The sequence below is a fragment of the Danio rerio genome, chromosome 24 (assembly GCF_052040795.2).
Source record: "Danio rerio strain M-AB ecotype USA chromosome 24, GRCz13ab, whole genome shotgun sequence".
In the NCBI taxonomy this organism is placed as follows: domain Eukaryota; kingdom Metazoa; phylum Chordata; class Actinopteri; order Cypriniformes; family Danionidae; genus Danio; species Danio rerio.
Window position 1 is genome coordinate 32,125,571 of NC_141044.1, and position 19,460 is coordinate 32,145,030.

The 19,460-nt window shown below is 35.5% G+C and overlaps 1 protein-coding gene and 1 long non-coding RNA gene across 11 annotated transcripts in view; one reads left to right on the forward strand and one right to left on the reverse strand.

Annotated features, from left to right (window-relative positions):
• col11a1a (collagen, type XI, alpha 1a) overlaps nucleotides 1-19,460 on the reverse strand; it is a 135,650-nt gene that overhangs the window by 31,351 nt on the left and 84,839 nt on the right. For all 10 annotated transcript variants that reach the window (XM_087308795.1, XM_087308790.1, XM_087308793.1 and 7 more), the window contains 14 exon segments: nucleotides 17,074-17,127; nucleotides 13,711-13,818; nucleotides 13,458-13,565; nucleotides 12,516-12,569; nucleotides 10,394-10,447; nucleotides 10,199-10,306; nucleotides 3,841-3,894; nucleotides 3,692-3,745; nucleotides 3,508-3,561; nucleotides 2,583-2,636; nucleotides 1,805-1,912; nucleotides 1,166-1,219; nucleotides 956-1,009; nucleotides 182-235 (listed from right to left, as the gene is read on the reverse strand). In XM_087308795.1, coding sequence (XP_087164921.1) covers nucleotides 182-235; nucleotides 956-1,009; nucleotides 1,166-1,219; nucleotides 1,805-1,912; nucleotides 2,583-2,636; nucleotides 3,508-3,561; nucleotides 3,692-3,745; nucleotides 3,841-3,894; nucleotides 10,199-10,306; nucleotides 10,394-10,447; nucleotides 12,516-12,569; nucleotides 13,458-13,565; nucleotides 13,711-13,818; nucleotides 17,074-17,127 — 972 coding nt within the window.
• LOC147838072 (uncharacterized) lies at nucleotides 14,667-15,530 on the forward strand. The gene is made up of 2 exons (XR_015525093.1): nucleotides 14,667-14,841; nucleotides 15,372-15,530. It is a non-coding gene; the product is annotated as an uncharacterized LOC147838072 (long non-coding RNA).

Sequence of the window (19,460 nt, forward strand, 5' to 3'; positions counted from 1 at the left end):
TTTGCACAGGTCTTCAATTGATAAATCAATCAATAGCTGGCTTATTAGATCCAGTCTGAGTGAGGAAAAACTATCTATTTCTTGGAATATAAAAAAATATTGATCATAACAATTGGTTTGTTATCCATGTCAGAAAGAAACAGTAGGTCAATATGCTGATAGAACTGATGACTGTACATACTCGTTTTCCAGGAGGTCCTGGTGGACCAGCTTCTCCAGAAGGACCAGGGGGTCCCTAAAATAAAGCAAAAGGAGGTTTGAATTAGAAACAACTCTACAAAATCAGCTCCACAGAAAATAGATTTTGAGATTATAACTAAACTTTCTGAAACTAAACTTTCTCTCTCACTTTCAGCAGTTTTGTGAAATTAACTGAACGCAATTAAGAGACACTTGGGTTCCACAAGCACACCAACAAAGGATGGCTACAACTGAGCAAAATTGTTCAGCTGTGTGATTGATTTGATTTAAAAATAATAAACCTCTAATCAGAAAGAGGAAGCATTTCTGTGAAAGTTTGCTGCTGTAAACAAATCTCCCCTCATTAAACTTTCATGGAGAGTTGTAGCTTATCAATGGGCCTTGCAGAGAGACTCCCAATGCTAGATGTTCACATTTGCAAACCTGGAGTTCCGATACACTGAATTTAATGGTAAATTAACCAATTTCCCTGCAGTGGAAAATTCAAATTACTATAATAAATGTTAATAAGGACTGCAATTTATGAGCTGCCACTGTAGGCTCAGTCAATTATATTTGACTTCCCTATATCCAATCACCGTTTATTAATCTATCTGCACTGTGCATGTACATGTACTTATGCAATGGCAAATAAACAATTTAAATAGTTATATTTTAGTTAATTGTTGCCTGAATTAAATGACTAAGTATGCATAGCGCAGGAAATTATAAACTGTAGTCAAAAGTATGGCCTCGAAATGCTGTTAATACTCACAGGCTGACCAGACTCTCCATCCTCTCCCTTCTCTCCTGGGCCTCCATCTATTCCCTGAGGATTTTAGATACAGAGATTTTAGAGGCAAATAACTTGACAATTGACAAAATAAGCAAATGTCTTTATCTAGTTACAAGGTGTTTGTACATGGAAAAGTTATTTATAGAAAAGTAAGTTACAGTTGTTTAATTGATGGATTTCGCCACTTACAGCAACACCTGGCTCACCAGGTGGACCTGGGTCTCCAGGAAAACCAACAGGGCCCTATAGAAAAAAAAGATTGAACACACAATTTAACAGACTGGCATCTTCATGCATTCATTCATTTTTCTTCAGCTTGGTCCCTTTATCTATCAGGGGTCGCCACAGCGGAATGAACCGCCAACTTATCCAGCATATGTATTATGCAGTGGATGCCCTTCCAGCCGCAACCCAGTACTGTGAAATGCCCATACACTCTCACATTCATACACATACACTATAACCAATTTAGTTTATTCAATTTGGCTATTTATTTATAGTGCATGTCTTTGGACTGTTGGGGAAACCGGAGCACCCGGAGGAAACTTACTGTACATGACGACTGGCAACAATATGTCATTAACAATAAATGTATCAATTTAAAACATGGTATGCATTGTAATACAATTACAGTAATGAATTTAGTTACTTAATACTAGAAATAACTTACAATTTAATGGTGAAAAATCTATATTTTATCAGCATAATTCATCTAAATAGTTACTAGTTCACAAGGCTCATGTTAACTGACTTTTTTTAGAGGCTTCAAACATTTTTTGTTTGATAAAAATGCTAAATAGGACCACATGTCAGTTGTGTCACACTTACAGGGTTACCCTTGGGTCCATCATCTCCAGGGGGTCCTTTGGGACCTGCAGGTCCAGCAGCACCAGGGGGACCAGCTTCACCTTTCTCTCCTCTCTCACCTTTCGGGCCCTGCAGCATTTATAGCAAAGATGAAAGGGCCGAATAAAGAGCCCCGAGGCACTTCATGAACAAAAGCACCCTGATAACAATGAGTGCAGCCACACTCTACATTTTAATGTAGCAATTTAAAAGAGTTAATCAGCCATTCATGTCAGTATTGACAGGCGAGAGATTTGACAAGCTGAATTTCCATCTGTAATTCAGCGATTCTGTCAATTACAAAAGTAACGTTTGATTTCCCCCCCATGAGGTCCACTTGTGAAGTTACTCGAGGCTTTTGTGACAAAAACTGAACACCAGCCAAGTGTTAAAGTGAGAAGTCATATATTGCGATGTCAGGAATATATGAAACTAATCTGCTGTTTTTCTAGTGAACTTGTAATCAATGCATGTTAGAATATATTTTTTTCCAAGAGGAAAATTCAATGAAAATTTGATTGCTGGAGATATGGCCACTTAAAGTTAATTAATTCTATGGTGTGTGTGTAATATTTTTCTGCAACTTGGATTAAGCTGTTCTTAGTATGATGAGAGGAAACATTTGAGTGAAATCATTCCTGCAATTTAGTGACTCACTTAGTGTGACCACTTAATTCGAGACAATCAATAAAGCTGGAAAAGCTTACAGGAAGTGATTACCCGCACCATCACACATATCTCTCCTAAAAACTGCACTTACCCCAGGTCCAGGCTCTCCAGGAGGTCCAGGGTTGCCAGCTTCTCCTTGCTCACCCTGTGGAGCATATTATTAGTTAGAAGCGGTGGCACAATACCACATGATTGTGTTGTATAATTTGTGTTCCATTTGACCAAAAAAAGCTAGAATTTCCAGCTGTCAGAATTACACTTAGGAACCTCCAGTGGTAATTCCAGTTTCAGCAGTTTCTTTGTTGACAATCAGCCACTTGCTAACAGTTTTGTTGCCTTTTTATGACTTTATGACAATCCCCCCCCCCCCCCCCCCCCACACTTTATTTTGATGGTTAGTTTGTTGAATTAAAGTTACATTGCATCTACATGCCAACTAATTCTCATTAGATTATAAGTAGACTAGTAGGTTGTGGTTAGGGTTAGTGGAAGCTGACATGTACTTGTCAAGTTTCTTATATTCAGTTAAATGTCTATTGAAGGAGCAATATCTACAGATATTAAGTGGACAGTCTACTAATACTCAAATGGACCATCAAAATAAAGTGTTACCAGTTCAAGAGATGAATTTATCTCTCTTCTGAATAGGATGGTTTATAAGCACTAGTATCTAAATAAAGCATATTTCTTATTTTATCTAGTTATATCATAGCTTAGTTTAGCTAGTCTGAGCAGAAACATAGACATAACACTCAACTCCAGCATCATGGTGACCTGGTAAATATTCTAAATTCATCTCCACAGTCAGCCACAACATTAAATATTGATTGTCTGTGAGCCTGCCAAATAGCGGAAATGTAAGCGTATCATCAAAACTGCGGTTATGTAGGCTTTAATCGTTTTGTTACATTAAATCAGACATAAAAATACACACAATATGAACGAATACATCTCAGATTTGAAATTTGACCATGTATGCCATATATTTAGGGAATAAACACTGGGAATACAATTACCTTCTCACCCACGGCTCCCATTCCTCCTATTCCTCCAGGAGGACCTTGCGGGCCCTTCAATAAAAGATGTCGATTCGTTAAGAGCCATATGTGGAAACCATTAACACTAAAGCAATCCAGTTAAACAAAGTGATGTATATTAAAGGATTCGCTAATGGTGTTCAATGTTGACAAATGCTCTTACATCAGCACCAGGAGGACCCTGAGGTCCTCTGGGACCTGGTGGACCAGGAGGACCCTGTGAATAGACAAATACAATTAGATTTATAACTATAGGTCAAAACATTAAACAGAAATTTAAAGAAGTTAAAAATATATGGTTCAAATACTTACCATAGGACCAACATCTCCATTTTCACCTTTCTCGCCAGGTGGTCCTGGAAGACCCTGTTAAAAAATGGATATTATGTTTAAATAGCCATGCACTCATATACTATAGTATACTGACTAAAACAACAAAATGTTCATAGACACACTGTTGCTGTGAGGCACCACAAAATGGACCCTCTGATGAAAAGAGAAAAATAATCTGGCTCAGACGCAGTTACCGGAGGACAGCAATAATGCTTCATTTCAGAATTGGCGGAGAAAGGCAAAGGGGCCATATGGCAAATGGAAGAGGCAGAGGCGGAGTGCGGAGGGTTTATTGAGTTTCACTCTCTGTCATCTTGCAATCTAAGAGAGCAGCTAATATACTTTGTCAGATTTTTAGCTCATGTTCCCCACGAACACTATATTGTTTGTCACCTTTTCATATAGCCAGAGAAAAGTGAGGGGTAAAAAACGTAGAGGACTTTCAACTGAGTTCAATATGAAAGCTATTTTACTAGCATAGAAACTTGTCTATCCAAATATATTTCTCCAGTGGAACAAGGCTTCTTTGGGAACATTTGGTGGAAGATACACCCCTTTTGACCATAGCTACAGTAGGTGACACTTTAAAACGAGCATTAACACCTCTGCTCTAAAGGAGTAAGAACGTGTTTTTTTAGGTATGACCACAGTTTGCGACTATGCAGCCAGGGGGCACAAAGGGACAAGATGCGAACGAACAGAAATAGCCTATTTTTACTCTGCTACTTGTAAATGATGATGAAGCAAAAAAAAAAAACAAAAAAAAAAAAACAAAGCATTATAATTCCTTCAATAATCAATAAAAACTTTATAACAAGCTTTATTATAATTGTAAACTTAAGTGCAATGAGGATTCATTTTAGAAAGTAAAATTAAAGAAATAAAAGACAACTAGTACAAAGTACAAACTTACATACACATAAGTAGGCATAAGTAAATAAATAAATAAATAAAGCAGTGTTTTAGCCTAAATATAGAGATGTACAATGTTTGTTATATTAAGTGATAGGACTAAGACATTGAGTAAATAAGCTTTTTCATTTACGCTGTCATTTACAGTTTTCATGTACATTTTTGTTGTTGATTATATTTTACTATCTCATGTCTTAATTACTGTAAATAAATAATAAATGAATACTTAAATAGGCCTCTATATATATATATATATATATATATATATATATATATATATATAAATAAAATATATATATATATTTTTTTTAATGGATAAAAAATCAGTTAAGAATGACTTTTAAATAATCTGCTGTATAAGACATGCCAGAGTAATTGGCGGTTTATTCCGCTGTGGCCGCCATGGTTAAATCAGCAACTAAGCTGAAGGATAATGAGTGAGTGACTTTCATAAATACGGAATAATGTGGGAGTAAAACAGTCCACTACAATGCAGTCGACAGCATAGTCCAGGGCCCAGTTTTCACCTTGTATTAACATGTTTTAATAAGACTAATTGTGTCACAAGATATTCCTTTGAGATGCTTTCCACTTTGTTACTTTGTATATAATTAATTGTTAAACCTGGTAACCGTATACAAACGCACGTCAAGATTTTGCCAAGTAATATGCGATCCTGGGGACTAACATCTATGCGATTAACATCTATGTTGATGCTGGAACATAATTTTTGTTTAACAACGTAATCCCTTTTTTCTAAACCCAACCACAACTGTAAATTATTCCCAAAATCAGAGGGGAATAATAGATGGATAACACATGTAGAAGTGCATAACCCTGACCATAAACCTAAACTTAACATACACAGTAAATGTATCTCTTAAGTCTGATTGGTTGATAAGAATGTTCTAGGATTGACATAGATGTTAATCCAGGAACGTGTCCTACTTGGTGAATTCGGATTGGCAGTATACACACAGCCTGACTTTTCTAAGATTAATATTTTGTGTATTCAATTGTTGTATAAAAATGTAATATATCTTCATATTTAAAGATTGTTTTTTGATTCAAACTGTAGAGGTTAGGGTTTTTTTTTTGTTGCTGCTTTTATAACATGAGCATCTTCCAAACAAAAAAACAAGCTTGGGACATTTCAGAAAACGATGGTTAGCCTACTAGGGTGACAAGTTGTGTCGTAACAAACATAGTTTGTTGATTTGGCTGCATTGACAATATGAGCATCTACTAAACAAAACCAGTCTGCTCTTATGTCAGCTACCTCTTGAGGAGGTCAAAGTGAGGTTTCACACCCTATTCACACTGAATTGCTATAAACACATGTGTCAACGCTTGTTGACATGATCAGGCTTAAATGGGAACCAACGAGCAATTTTACCTTACGCTCATCTCCGCAAGGGTTGCCTGAAAAATTCATAGCGTGTTTCAGCTTAAATAATAACCAATTACATATTTTACCCAGCATTAAAGCTGAAACATTCATCAGTGAGTAGTTTATTTGCATTTTAAAGAACCCCAAAATTCTACTTTGGATGAAACACACCTGCACTGGTGGATAAACAAACTAGGTGTGACCCTGGTGTTTGATCCTTGACATTTACTCCCTAATTGCTTTGCCAAGCAGCGACTTCAGGGGCTGCTCATTCAAAGGTGTACATTCGTTAGCCTTAGCATGTCAGAAGTGAGGACATCTGAAGTCTAATTTGGTCTGATATTTACTCGCCCGATACCCATGTGACCTGCGGACTTGGCAGGCCGACACTTTCACGCTGGCTGATTCTCTTGCTGGTAAGAGATCTCATTATGGCAGAAGCCCTTAGTCAGAGATCATTAACATAAACACTCATTAGAGCCCAAAGAGGGTGTGTGTGTGTGTGCACTGGCCTAATGTCTATTGGACCGGGTCACTAAATGCAATTAATAAATTCCAAATGGAAGTGCATTACGCCCAATTAAAACTCAATTGAATCAAATGGCTCAGAGGTTTGGTGGCATAAGAGGACTACAGGAGCAGTCGATGTTACTCCATTACCGCAATGACTCGCCTTTAGAGGAATCAGCTAATTGATGGAAGGAGAAATGGCAAAACCTTGAGGCTTCAGATCATAATGCGATCAAATGGAAAGAGATATATGAGTGATTAATATGAATTGTCTACAAATACAGTGTGTTTAGCGTTGAAACATGACATGGGTACTGATTTTTGAGGTTCACAACTAGGCAAGCAATCAAAAAAAAGTGAGTCTGTAAGAATTGTGATTATTTATATTTTATTTGAATTGTAAGTAATTAACTTTAAATATAATTTTCATGATATAGGTATGTGTCCACAGTCATATTGGAGTGATAGAAACACAATAAGTCTCCTTTTACAAATTTCCTGACTTGTAAATAGGAAATCCCAGTGACGTATCCCAGTGATGTTTGAGTGTGGTTTTCCCCGCCCACTGAATTTATTAAAAGATGCCATGTATCCATAATAACATGTATACACATGTCCACAGAACATTTTTTTGCAGTGAAACTGGGATTAAAACATATGTTACATGTCTTTATGATCAGCTGCACCTCAATATTTAATTTTCATAAAGTAAAATAATTAATAAAGTTTAAAACGTTTTTAAAACAGTGCAAGTTTGTAATAAAGTCGGTAAAATTGTTATGTAATTCTTAACCGCAATAATTACCACGGCCGCATGGTATCAGTAAATGCGCATACTGTAAGTGTGTGACTCATCATTTCAGAAAGGCTTGAATAGACTCTATTTCAGCTTCATCTGTGTCTCTAACACTGATGGCTGTTTATCTGACGTAATGCAGGAGAAGCAGACGCATGTTGGAGCGGTGGGTGGGGAGAAGCAGCTCATTTGGATTTAATGCCACAGGCTACATAAACAGCTGCAACTTTACACCAAACAACAAAGTCTGATCTTACATCTTGTAAAAGGGGTAAAATAGGTGCCCTTTCAATGATAATTAAAAAAAAAATGCTACTTTGTCAGCAGATGCATTTTGTCAAAGGAAATTAATGAAATTGTTAAAAAAAACTCTTTAAAAATAGTTTTAAATTTTCTGATAATAAAAAAAGTTTTGAAAAAAAATAAAACATTTATTTTAAGTATGTACTGGTAATTTGGTTGATAATGTTACTGTCTTAAGTAAATGTATATTTTATTGCATACATACAGTATATATTAGATTTTTTTTAAGACAAAAGTGACAGCTGTATTATATATTATTATTATTTTTATGAGTCATTTAATTTCAGTGTCAATTTTTTTATATACACATAAATACTATTAAATGCAGTTAGAGTGTTTTAATATGTCCAATACATTTTGTGCCAATAACAGACTAAAACATGGAAAGAGTAACAGTTACAGTCCATATACAGTAGTCAACATTTAAAGTGGGTCCAAAAAGTGTCTAAAAATTGTCTAAGACTACTGAACAACACCCATTCTTGTCTTTTAGGGGTGTATATATTTATATATATATATATATATATATATATATATATATATATATATATATATATATATATATATATATAGAAGGCGAGCGCAAGTATTTACAATGCTACTTAACTACTTAAACTGCAAAATTTCACTGCGTGTGTGTTTACTAAACAGTCTTTCACTGACATTTACAGCAGAAGCCCTTATTTCACTGCGATTGAGAAAATGAAAGAAAACTCAATTTCTCTCTCTCTGTATGACTTTGGACCTTTGACCTGCTGGTGTGACTTTTCCTCTCCTCTCGGCTCTTGCAGTGATACTTCCAGATACAGACACAAGCGCGTGTCTGCAGAGTGAGTTTTCTCAACCACGCCTATCATGGATCAGCTGTGATCCCCGCTGCCGTTTATAAGTTTTACTTATCGGTGAACAGCACCAAAGCGTTAGAGCCAATAGCAGCCCTTTCTGTTAAGCGCGTGACCAGTCCTATGGGTGTAAGAAAGAACTCGCTAGAAAAGGCTCAGAAAGCGAGCGGGATATTTAGATTTGTTTATTTGCTATAAATACTCATTTTGTTCTGTGCATGTACTTGAGTTTTAAAAGGTACAGTTAATATATCTGACTGTATTAAAGGACAAAATTGTATTACAAATAGTATATAAATATAAATATATAACTGTGTCTAGAAAGCATCATTAATGCACCTTGATGCACCAAGATATTAAATTGAACCGAATCGATGGCATGATAATCGTAATCAAACCATGAAACCAGTGTATGTTCACACCTCTAATATATATATATATATATATATATATATATATATATATATATATATATATATATATATACACACACACACACACACACACACACACACATATCTATATATATATATATATATATATATATATATATATATATATATATTATATATTATATATATATATATATATATATATATATATATATATATATATATATATATATATATATATATATATATATATATATATAATCATTTATATTCCTTCAGCTTAGTCCCTTAGTTGTCAGCAGACAGCAGAATGTACTGCCAACTATTCTGGCATATGTTTTACACAGTGGATGCCCTTCCAGTCACAACCCAGTACAGGGACACATAAGTTATTCTAGTCACAAAATGGTATAAATTGGTATTTTATTTTTAATTATTAAACACTTATTAAACACATAATGCAGGTAAAAACCTAGTCATTTATAGGAAAGTGGCACTAAAAGTATATATACAAGTATACACATTTTAAATGTCTATTAGTGTTTTGGTACTGCACTGTGTTCCCTAAATTGAGATTTTTAGTATATAAACAACTGTCAGAACAGGCAAATTACATTCCATTGGGTTTCTTTTGCAAATCATGTCAAGCCTTTACTGTTCTGCTTTAAAATTATAATTTTTTTTGTTGTTGTTGCTGTATTAGACTTCTAAAATTCTAATGTTTGAAAACTCCTTTTTTTCTTTAGACCAATATGCATTTATATTATTTCAGAATGCTAAAACATGTACAAACAATTTGGATTTGACATAGTCCAAATTTATTTTTAAACTCTTGTTTTCCCCCTCAATTCTCTTGGTTTACCCTTTTGTACTTTCTCTTTCATTATTTTGCTAATTATAAGTAATTACACTGCCAGCAAACCAAACCCAGAACTGCTCATGCAACAGACCAGGCTCTTGCATGTCAGTGGCGAGTGTGTACTTTATTCACGTGGCGATTCCAGCAGAGACGGAATCAAACGGAAATCAATTCACATCCCAAACAGCTGCCAGTGTATCTACTGCCAACGGCCACCAGCTAATGCTGTTTGTGTTGCATTTGACTGGGTTACCATGGGACTGGTGACTCGGGGCTAAACGAAATAAAAACGTTAGCTCAAATTTGAGCCTTGATTGGTAGACTGGGACTAACCTGCAGACCGATGGGACCAGGAGGTCCAGGGAAGCCCCGGGATCCTTCATCTCCCTTCTGTCCAAACATACCCTGCTGTCCACGAGGACCGGGCTCGCCATCTGCTCCCTGAAACGGAACATTATTCAGAGTCTCAGTGCATTCCTTTATTTTCTGAATGAAGGGAAATAATAGATGAGGTGATTCTGGACTTACAGCAGGTCCAGGAGCTCCAATGGGTCCCTGAAGACCAGGAGGACCTGGTGGACCCTAGTGGACAACACAATCAAGGAGAAGATGAGTACAATAAAGCTGAATTAGGAATTATATTTCCTCAACAATGACTTTTTAGTTGGAGATTATATAGCAGGGGCTGCTTCGGGAAGTCAAGACCCAATTACTTTTTCGGTGATTGACAATTAACCTTTGTCTGTCAATTTGAAAAAGTTATAAAGGGGTCCACATATAACAAAAATCTCATTTTTTTTACACTTTCATTGACAGAGATTACTTTTCCAGCATCAGTTCTGATGATAACTTCCAAAAATGAACTTACTTAAAGTATCTTAACCCTTTGATTTGGGGACATTTTTGCTCCGATGGTGATATTTTCTTATTTCTTCTGTATTTTTAATCTTTCTATGAAGGGTGGCAATCAACATCAAAGAGCCAACTCTCCCTTTACAAAACTTATTCCTCCGAACCACCAGAGGATGTCCCATGCTCTTAAATGTGAATCTGTTCTGTGCTTTAATTTTATTTAGGCATGAAAACTCTGAAATAAATATAAAAACGGCAGGATTCCCTTACGTTCCATTACAGGTGCCAATGCTTCCCCTCTGCAATCATCAAAACAAGTCAGTTCATGTAACAAATATAGCAACGCAACAAATCTAGTTTTAAATGAGCATAAATAGTTAGGAAAGCAATCGAATGCTTTCATTATAGATCTGTGCATTGTTAAAGTGACAACTCTGTTATTTAATGTAATCAAACAAAAAAATCCAAATGAGAGATTCATTCGCTGCTCTTTAATTAGAATATTTAAATTATACATTGAAGAAAAGGTTCATGAGATTTGATAACTTGATTCAATTCCTTTATAATAGCTATTCATTTTAATAGGTTAAACTTTAATTTATTTGCTGCTTTTTGTAATGTATGCTATTTATTCTATCCTTTATCTTTGTTAATAATACAAAAAAAAAAAAAAAACATATTACTGGTCGTTTCAACTGTGTATTTAAATAAAACACCTCCAGATGAACATATTCTTTTTTTTTTTTTTTGGAGTGGTATCCCTTATTTTTACATCGTTGCCAGGTATGATCGATTTATGAAAGAAATGAGGGTGAAATATTTAAAAGTTCAATACAAAAATGCATTTTGACAGCCAAAATGGTCATGATAAAAAGAAAATAAATAAATCAATAAAGCATTTTGGTTATCAAAACCATTGACTTTACTTGTATTATGAATATAGATGAAAGAATGCATGTTCGGAATTCATTTATTCATTTTCGCCTTTATTAATCTGGGGTCGCCACAGCAGAATGAACCGCCAACTTATCCAGCATATGTTTTACGCAGCGGATGCCCTTCCAGCTGCAACCCATCACTTTGAAACACCCATACACTCTCATTCACACACGTACACTACTGACAATTTTAGCTTACCCAATTCATGAAATCATTCGATTGCTTTCCTAACTTTTTATGCTCATTTAAGACAAAATTAGTTGTGTTTAAAAGGAAACTTACCTAGATCGACAAGTCTAGATATTATTATTATGTTAATATGTCTGTTCAAACATGTACCCAAAACCTAGAGTGTCCACTTTTGCTCTGCTTCAAATCACGTGTACAGAATCTGTTTGTGAAACAGCATCTAAAGGGAAGATCGGCTCTTAGATGTTTATTGCCACCCTTCATAGAAAGATTAAAAATAATACCTTTATGGGATGATAGGAAGATAGAATTGTAAAATATGGGAGACTCAGGAAAAACGGAAGGATTGACAGGTATGGTAGATAAATTTGGGTGGATGGGTGTGGTTTTGGTAGGTAGATAGTTGAAGGGACGAGTAAGTGGTGGGTGGATGGATTCATGCATGAATGAATGGTTTTTGGTGGATAAACGTATGGCTGGGTAGATGGATGAATGAATATAATTTAATTGGCTGGGTTTTGGGCAGATGGATTTAGTTATTGTCTTTAGAAGTGGAAAAAATACAGATGTATTGAAGCATCTTTGGAAATGCTATTTTACATACAATCATTTCTGTATGCAAATCCTACTGCATGTATAAATGAAAGCTTTTACAACTGGATTTGCTCACCTGTTCTCCTTTGTCAGCTTTGCTTCCCTTCTGGCCTGGTTCACCCACTTCTCCCTGGAAAAAAGTGAATAAATAATAAGTAATTTAATTTTAATCATGGTTAAAATTTTCTGATATGTGCATTATTTTTACTACAATGCAAGTGATTCAAAAATAAAAGAGCCACCTATAAACTGTGCAGTACATGGTATGACATTGCTGTTGACCTGCATGGAGATTCACTGTAAATAAAAGAATGAATGTTGCGTCTGGACTGTCGGACATGCTAAAAGTTATTCTTGGCACGTAAAGCCATGAAGCTTGTTAGAAGATACTGATGGAGAGACAACGTTTATGGTACCCTGCGCTAATTTGATTATATGCCGCCTCTGCTGATGATGATGGATTGGCGGCAGGGGAGAGCGACTGAGAGATAGGCGTGTGTTTCAGATGGTCGTGCAGTGCGTTTGTGATGATGAAGACTGATTACTCTCCAAAAAATGAGAGACAGGGAGGAATTCTGGGAAGAGATATGAGAAATGCTAGGGTGACAGGAGAGAATTTTGTTGTGCGTTTTTTTCAATAGACATTTTTTAAAACAAAAAAAGGTTGTTTTTTCATGAAAATGTTTATACACTATTGACAAATATTTGTTTTTCATGTACAAGGCACAAAATGAAATAAATTTGATTAGATAAATACATAAAACTATTTGAAAATCTCTGAAAATTATAATTTTTCACTGTTTAAAATTGTTAATAGCTTCAGAAGTGTTGAAACCAAACATTCTTCCATTAATCTGTATAATTCGAGTTAAGATGAAGTGAAATCCATTACAGTTCTGCAGTACCAACTGTGAGTTGGCTGTGGGTAAGGACAGTTCAGGGAAAGCATTGCATTAATGTACTGTATCAACTGTTCTCCTGTCTAAATGTGTTAATGTGTATCAAAACTGAATTTAACCTTGTCACCATCTTCTCCAGGTGGACCCTGAGGTCCTGCTGGACCTGGCAGACCAACTGGACCTTGAACTCCATCCCTACCGGCTGGACCCAGAGGACCTCTCTCTCCCTGATAAAGGACAACATTATTTTTCAGATGTTAAATCTTAATATAACTGTATGATGGTACAAAGGTTATCTGGTTGCTGTGCTGTGAGCAACCACAAACCATTAGTAAGAAATATTTTATCTTTATATCTAATTTTTGTAATTACCGGTGCACCCTTCTCTCCAGCAGGTCCTGGGGGTCCCTGAGGTCCAGTACGTCCAGGCAGGCCAATGGGACCAGCAGATCCTGCTGCTCCTCTCTCACCAGGGGAACCCTATTATCAACATCACAGACAAAACAATTGAATGACTGTGCTCAACAGTCAGGTACAAAATTAAAAACTCTATTCATGTTCCCCTACAGGGACATTTGTCAATAATTGATTAACCTTTAAAGATGTAGTATGTAGTTGTTTATCCGTTTTTTTATGCGTTTGTCGAATCTACCTGTTTGAATTAGTTCAACTTTTTTTTTTAAAGGGACCTATTATGCAAAAATCACTTTTATAAGGTGTTTAAACAGTGGTGTGGCAAAAGTCTGTGAATACAACCAGCTTCTAAATGTACAAATTTATTATTATTTTTTTTTTATAAAGACACTACAGGAACACTTTAGTCAAGTCAAGTCAAGTCAACTTTATTGTCAATTTAATTGACATTGTTCCTTTGTACGTGTCATCAAATGGAGAAAGGCCCGCCCACAATCTCTCCCTCATTGATATAGGAAGTGTAGTTTTTGAATCTGCCATTATGCTGACACGTAGGTATTCATAGCTCCGCCCTATTTTAAATCTCATTTGAAATTTAAGCGACAGTCACGAAATGACACAATTAGGATCAAAGGTTAAAAGGGGCAGTTTCAAAGAGTTATAAAACATTATTTGTGTGATATTTTGAGTTGAAACTTTACATACACACTCTAGGGACATCAGAAGCTTATTTTACATCTTGTTAAAAGGGACATAATAGGTCCCCTTTAAAAATATTTAATAGTAATATTTGTTAATCCATTTTATATGTTTTTGTCGAATCCACCTGTTTGAATTAGTTCAACTTATTTTACTTTTATAAGGTGTTTAAAACAGTGGTGTGGTAAACGTCTCTAAATATAACCGGCTTCTAATTGTACAAATTTAATAATTAATTTTTTTTTTCCATAAAGAACCTACAGGAACACTTTAATTGACATTCTCCCTTTGTACGTGTTATCAAATGGGGAAAGACCCGCCCACAATCTCTCCCTCATTGATATAGGATACTAGTCTAGTTTTTAAATCTGCCACTATGCTGACACATAGGTATTCATAGCTCCACCCTATTTTAAATCTCATTTGAATTTAAAGCGACAGTCACGAAATGTCACAATTAGGATCAAAGGTTAAAAGCGTCAGTTTCAAAGAGTTATAAAACATTATTTGTGTGATATTTTGAGTTGAAACTTTACATACACACTCTAGGGACATCAGAGACTTATTTTACATCTTGTAAAAAGGGACATAATAGGTCCCCTTTAAAAATATTTAATAGTAATATTTGTTAATCCATTTTATATGTTTTTGTCGAATCCACCTGTTTGAATTAGTTAAACTTATTTTACTTTTATAAAGTGTTTAAAACAGTGGTGTGGTAAACGTCTGTAAATATAACCGGCTTCTAATTGTACAAATTTATAAATTTTTTTTTTTTATAAAAACACTACAGAAACACTTTGATTGACATTCTCCCTTTGTACGTGTTATCAAATGGGGAAAGACCCGCCCACAATCTCTCCCTCATTGATATAGGATACTAGTCTAGTTTTTAAATCTGCCACTATGCTGACACATAGGTATTCATAGCTCCACCCTATTTTAAATCTCATTTAAATTTAAAGCGACAGTCACGAAATGACACAATTAGGATCAAAGGTTAAAAGCGTCAGTTTCAAAGAGTTATAAAACATTATTTGCGTGATATTTTGAGTTAAAACTTCACATACACACTCTAGGAACATCAGAGACTTGATATACATCTTGTAAAAATGGCATAATAGGTCCCCTTTGAAAAATATAATAGCAGAATCTGTGTAGAAAAACTACATTACCCATTACCCGGGAGAATCCATCAATTAGAATGTTCAAATATCATGGCAAAATAGATATTTAGCCCTGCCCACTCACATGAAGGACCACAAAGACGTATTTGGTAGTCCAAAACAACAGTTGCTAAGATGTTCTGTTTGTTTTTACTGTATGCTGTTATGTAAGTGTGTTGATATCCAGTTGCTAAGGTGTTTGGACTGTTTTAAAAGTTGCTATGCTGATGTTCATTTACTTTTATTTTACTTTGCTATTGCTAAAGTGTTCTAGTTATTTTATGCTCTCGCTTAATTATTCTGGCAGTTTTAAGATGTTAAGCTGATGTAAGTGTATTGCTATGTAGTTACTAAGGTGCTCTGGTAGTTTTTAAAGATTTAGAACTCATTTAATCCCACATCTCTGCTCAACAAGCTGCTAAATTTGCAATATAATTTTATGTCCCTGTATAAACCACGTGGGACAATTTATGCATCACAGTGCACCCAATATTTGCTTTAGAAAGCCCTGCACACTGCACAGAGGGTTTTCTACAAACGTGGATTTATCCCTCTGAAATAGCCTAAATAACCATGAAGATGTGTGTGTGTGTGTGGTCTTGTTCAGTGCATTGTGCCTAGCAAATGCAGCGAGCTACAGAGGGCTGCGGACAGACTCAGAAGAACACAGAGACCACTCTGAAGGGAGCTGTTCAAGCAGCATAAAAACTTTCTGCCGAGTGCCAAATCTGCTTATACTAGTGGGCGAACATGCCCTTAGACTCCTTATCTCTTTCTCTTAATGTGGTTTAATTTGTAGACCCCTGCATCTTCATACAAATGCAAATGTATCCTTTATCAGACTGACACAGACAAATTTAAAACTCCTCAGTGACTTTTCATCCATCCATTCTAATCTCACAGCGCGCTGTCAAGGCCTGAAAAAGAGCAATTATAGGGTGACAATACTTATCTGTTTTTTTTTTGCTTAAGAGAAATGAATCGGCGAAGAAAAGAATGTGGTTTTAATTCGCAAGGCTCTTGAGAACATTCCACATCATGCCCCGTCACATGAAATCTAATGAAACGGCTATGGTATAAAATGTCAAGAGGAAGTAATTACGAACTGGCACTGTGAATTTATCTCAAATCACTCTGGTGGTCATCATCACACCCTCTAGTGTTAACTAAAGCCACTGCACGTTCTTTAAAGAGGCACAGCGGGAGCCATCGATCCAGCAGTGTCCGACTCGGTATCTGTCATTTAGCGCGGTAGGAATCAGTGGCGCGCCGTTCTTTGTTTGTGGGCATGTTGGTTAGCGAAGAACACCTTTTAAATCCTTAATGGTGTTTTCGAGCCTCAGATCTTCATGACCACTCCCTCACCCCTCTCAGACTCCTAAATATTGAATGGCGCTTTTGGGAGAGCAAGCTATTCACGTTGAGTGATGGGAAACCATGGAAACAGAGTACTTACAACAGGGCCAGGAGGGCCCTGAGGGCCCTCGGCGCCTTTCAAACCAGGTGGACCCTGCAGACGGAGAAAACAAAACATGGGTGAGTACATAAGCACAACAAGCAGGTTCATATCAAAGTGTCATTTTCTCCTGAGCATTATTCACCATGCCATCTATTGATGCTCAAAGCCTGATATAAACATACACTGGTGGTTTTAGTGCACCATGCCTTAGAAAACACATCTACCTGTAGCTCTTATAACACATCTAACACAATAAGACAGCACAGTAATGGAGATTTCACATTGAAAGCTTATAAGAACCCACAATGAAAGCTTTTTTAAACTTAGATTATTGTATGTGTCGTGCAAATATATAAAAACTGTGAAGTTTGTCATTATTTGCATTAGTTTTGCATGTTTTATCCAAAGTTTTAATCTGTTTAAGTGTGAAAGAGATTTAGAACATAATGAATACATGATTTAAGCCTAATATATGACTTTATGAACCTATTTTCATAAACAAATATCAGGTTTTGACCTTTTTGCATATGTCACTGTGTTCATTTGCTTAGAAAGAATCAGCATAAACACTTTTATGTCTGTTTCCAGTTCTCTACGCCAGTGTTTCTCAACCACATTCCTGGAGGACCACCGGCTTTGCGCACTTTCCATGTCTCTTTAACCAAACACACCTTTTTCAAATCATCAGCTCATTAGCAGAGACTGAAAGACCTGTAATGGGTGTGACAGACAAAGGAGACATCCAAAACATGCAGTGCTGGTGGTCCTCAAGGAACATGGTTGAGAAACACTGCTCTACGTACATTAAATGAAACTAAGAGTTTTGAGCAACATGAAGATTATTGTGTGAATTATTACTTTCAGTACAGGATCATAATTATTCCCTTTCAGGTTCATAAATATTCTTAACTTAAATATTAGCTGGAATAATGTAGATGATCAAAGTCCTGAGAGAACTCAGCTCTAATGAATTTCTCAGATCGTCAGTGATTTCATTAAAATATCCAAAGGTATGTTGATCTCTCATAAAGCTTTCAGATTTCAATTTTTTATTAAAAGGAATGACTAATCAAAAATTTAAATACCTCAGGGTTTCTGCATGTTTCTTCAAATCAAATTGAAGACTTTTGAAGACTCTTTTAAGACCATTATGAACGAAATTTTAGACTTATACAGAGCTAAACACTAACAATTTTTTTTTCTAATGGCCCAGTTACTTCTGTATATAGTTTTTGTATCAATGGAAGATCATGTAAAGTTATGTATTGCTTTAGTTTTCTCTGATTTAGAAATTTTTGGAGAATTTGCTGTAAAAAAAAAAGTATATTAGCAGTTGTGAATTGTATCACTTTGCAATAACAAACATAATAAAAATTTTAAGAAAAAGTTTTGAGATGGATTATAAGTGATTGGATGTTGGCCAGATTGGGTAGCTTAACTTGGACAAGGGGAAGTTAAGACCTACTACACAATATTTCAGTGATTTTAAGACTTTTTAAGGCCTTTTTAAGACCCAGTGGACACCCTGCACTTACTTTATATTGCTACAAACTCTTAGTTTGAAAGAATTTCTTCAAAAAAGGGCAAATGATACCATAAACAATGCCTGTGACACTTGTTTCCATTTGTAAAGAGGTTTAATAATATCATAATGCATCAGTATTTAAAAACTTTTGTGAAACATTACCACTATGCCAGTAGAAAAGCTAAACATTATTGTTTGTGTACTGTATCAATCCAGTATGTTACAGCAATTTACTTTGAAAGTGGCTATTGATTTCACAAAACCAAGAAAAAGATTTTTAAAAGGAATGTACTTTTTTCATGTTCCTCTAACATTAACATTTACAAAAAGTATTATTTTTTCATACAAAAAACCAAAAAAAAAACAAAACAAATATATGCATATATGTCAATATGAGTTTGGATGTTTGAAAGTCCCACCCTTCACTGACAAAGGTCAGGAATTTGTCCCATACATGAGCTCATTTGTCCTATTTTGATTGCTATGCCAAAATAAAAAATAAAAAATACCTATGAAAATAACCTATCAAATAAGGCTTTAAGACCAAGTGGAATCCTGTGTCAGCTGCTGCTTCGGTGTGACTTTTCAAATTCCACATCCCAAATTCTGACTGGGGGCAGTTGAATGTGCTGGCCAGGGGTGAGTTTCCCAAACAACGACATAATTTGCGGCTGAACTATCAGAGTACGATGAGTTTGGGAAAAGAATGGTGTAGTGATGAGCGTTTGCTAACCTATAGTTTCTCTGTCGCAGATCCTTTGTTTGAACCACGTTAGTTATGACGTTAAACACCCATAATGATGCTCTAAACAGGCTGGTAACAACTTCTTCAGCGAAGAACCCCATAAATTCTTTGTGC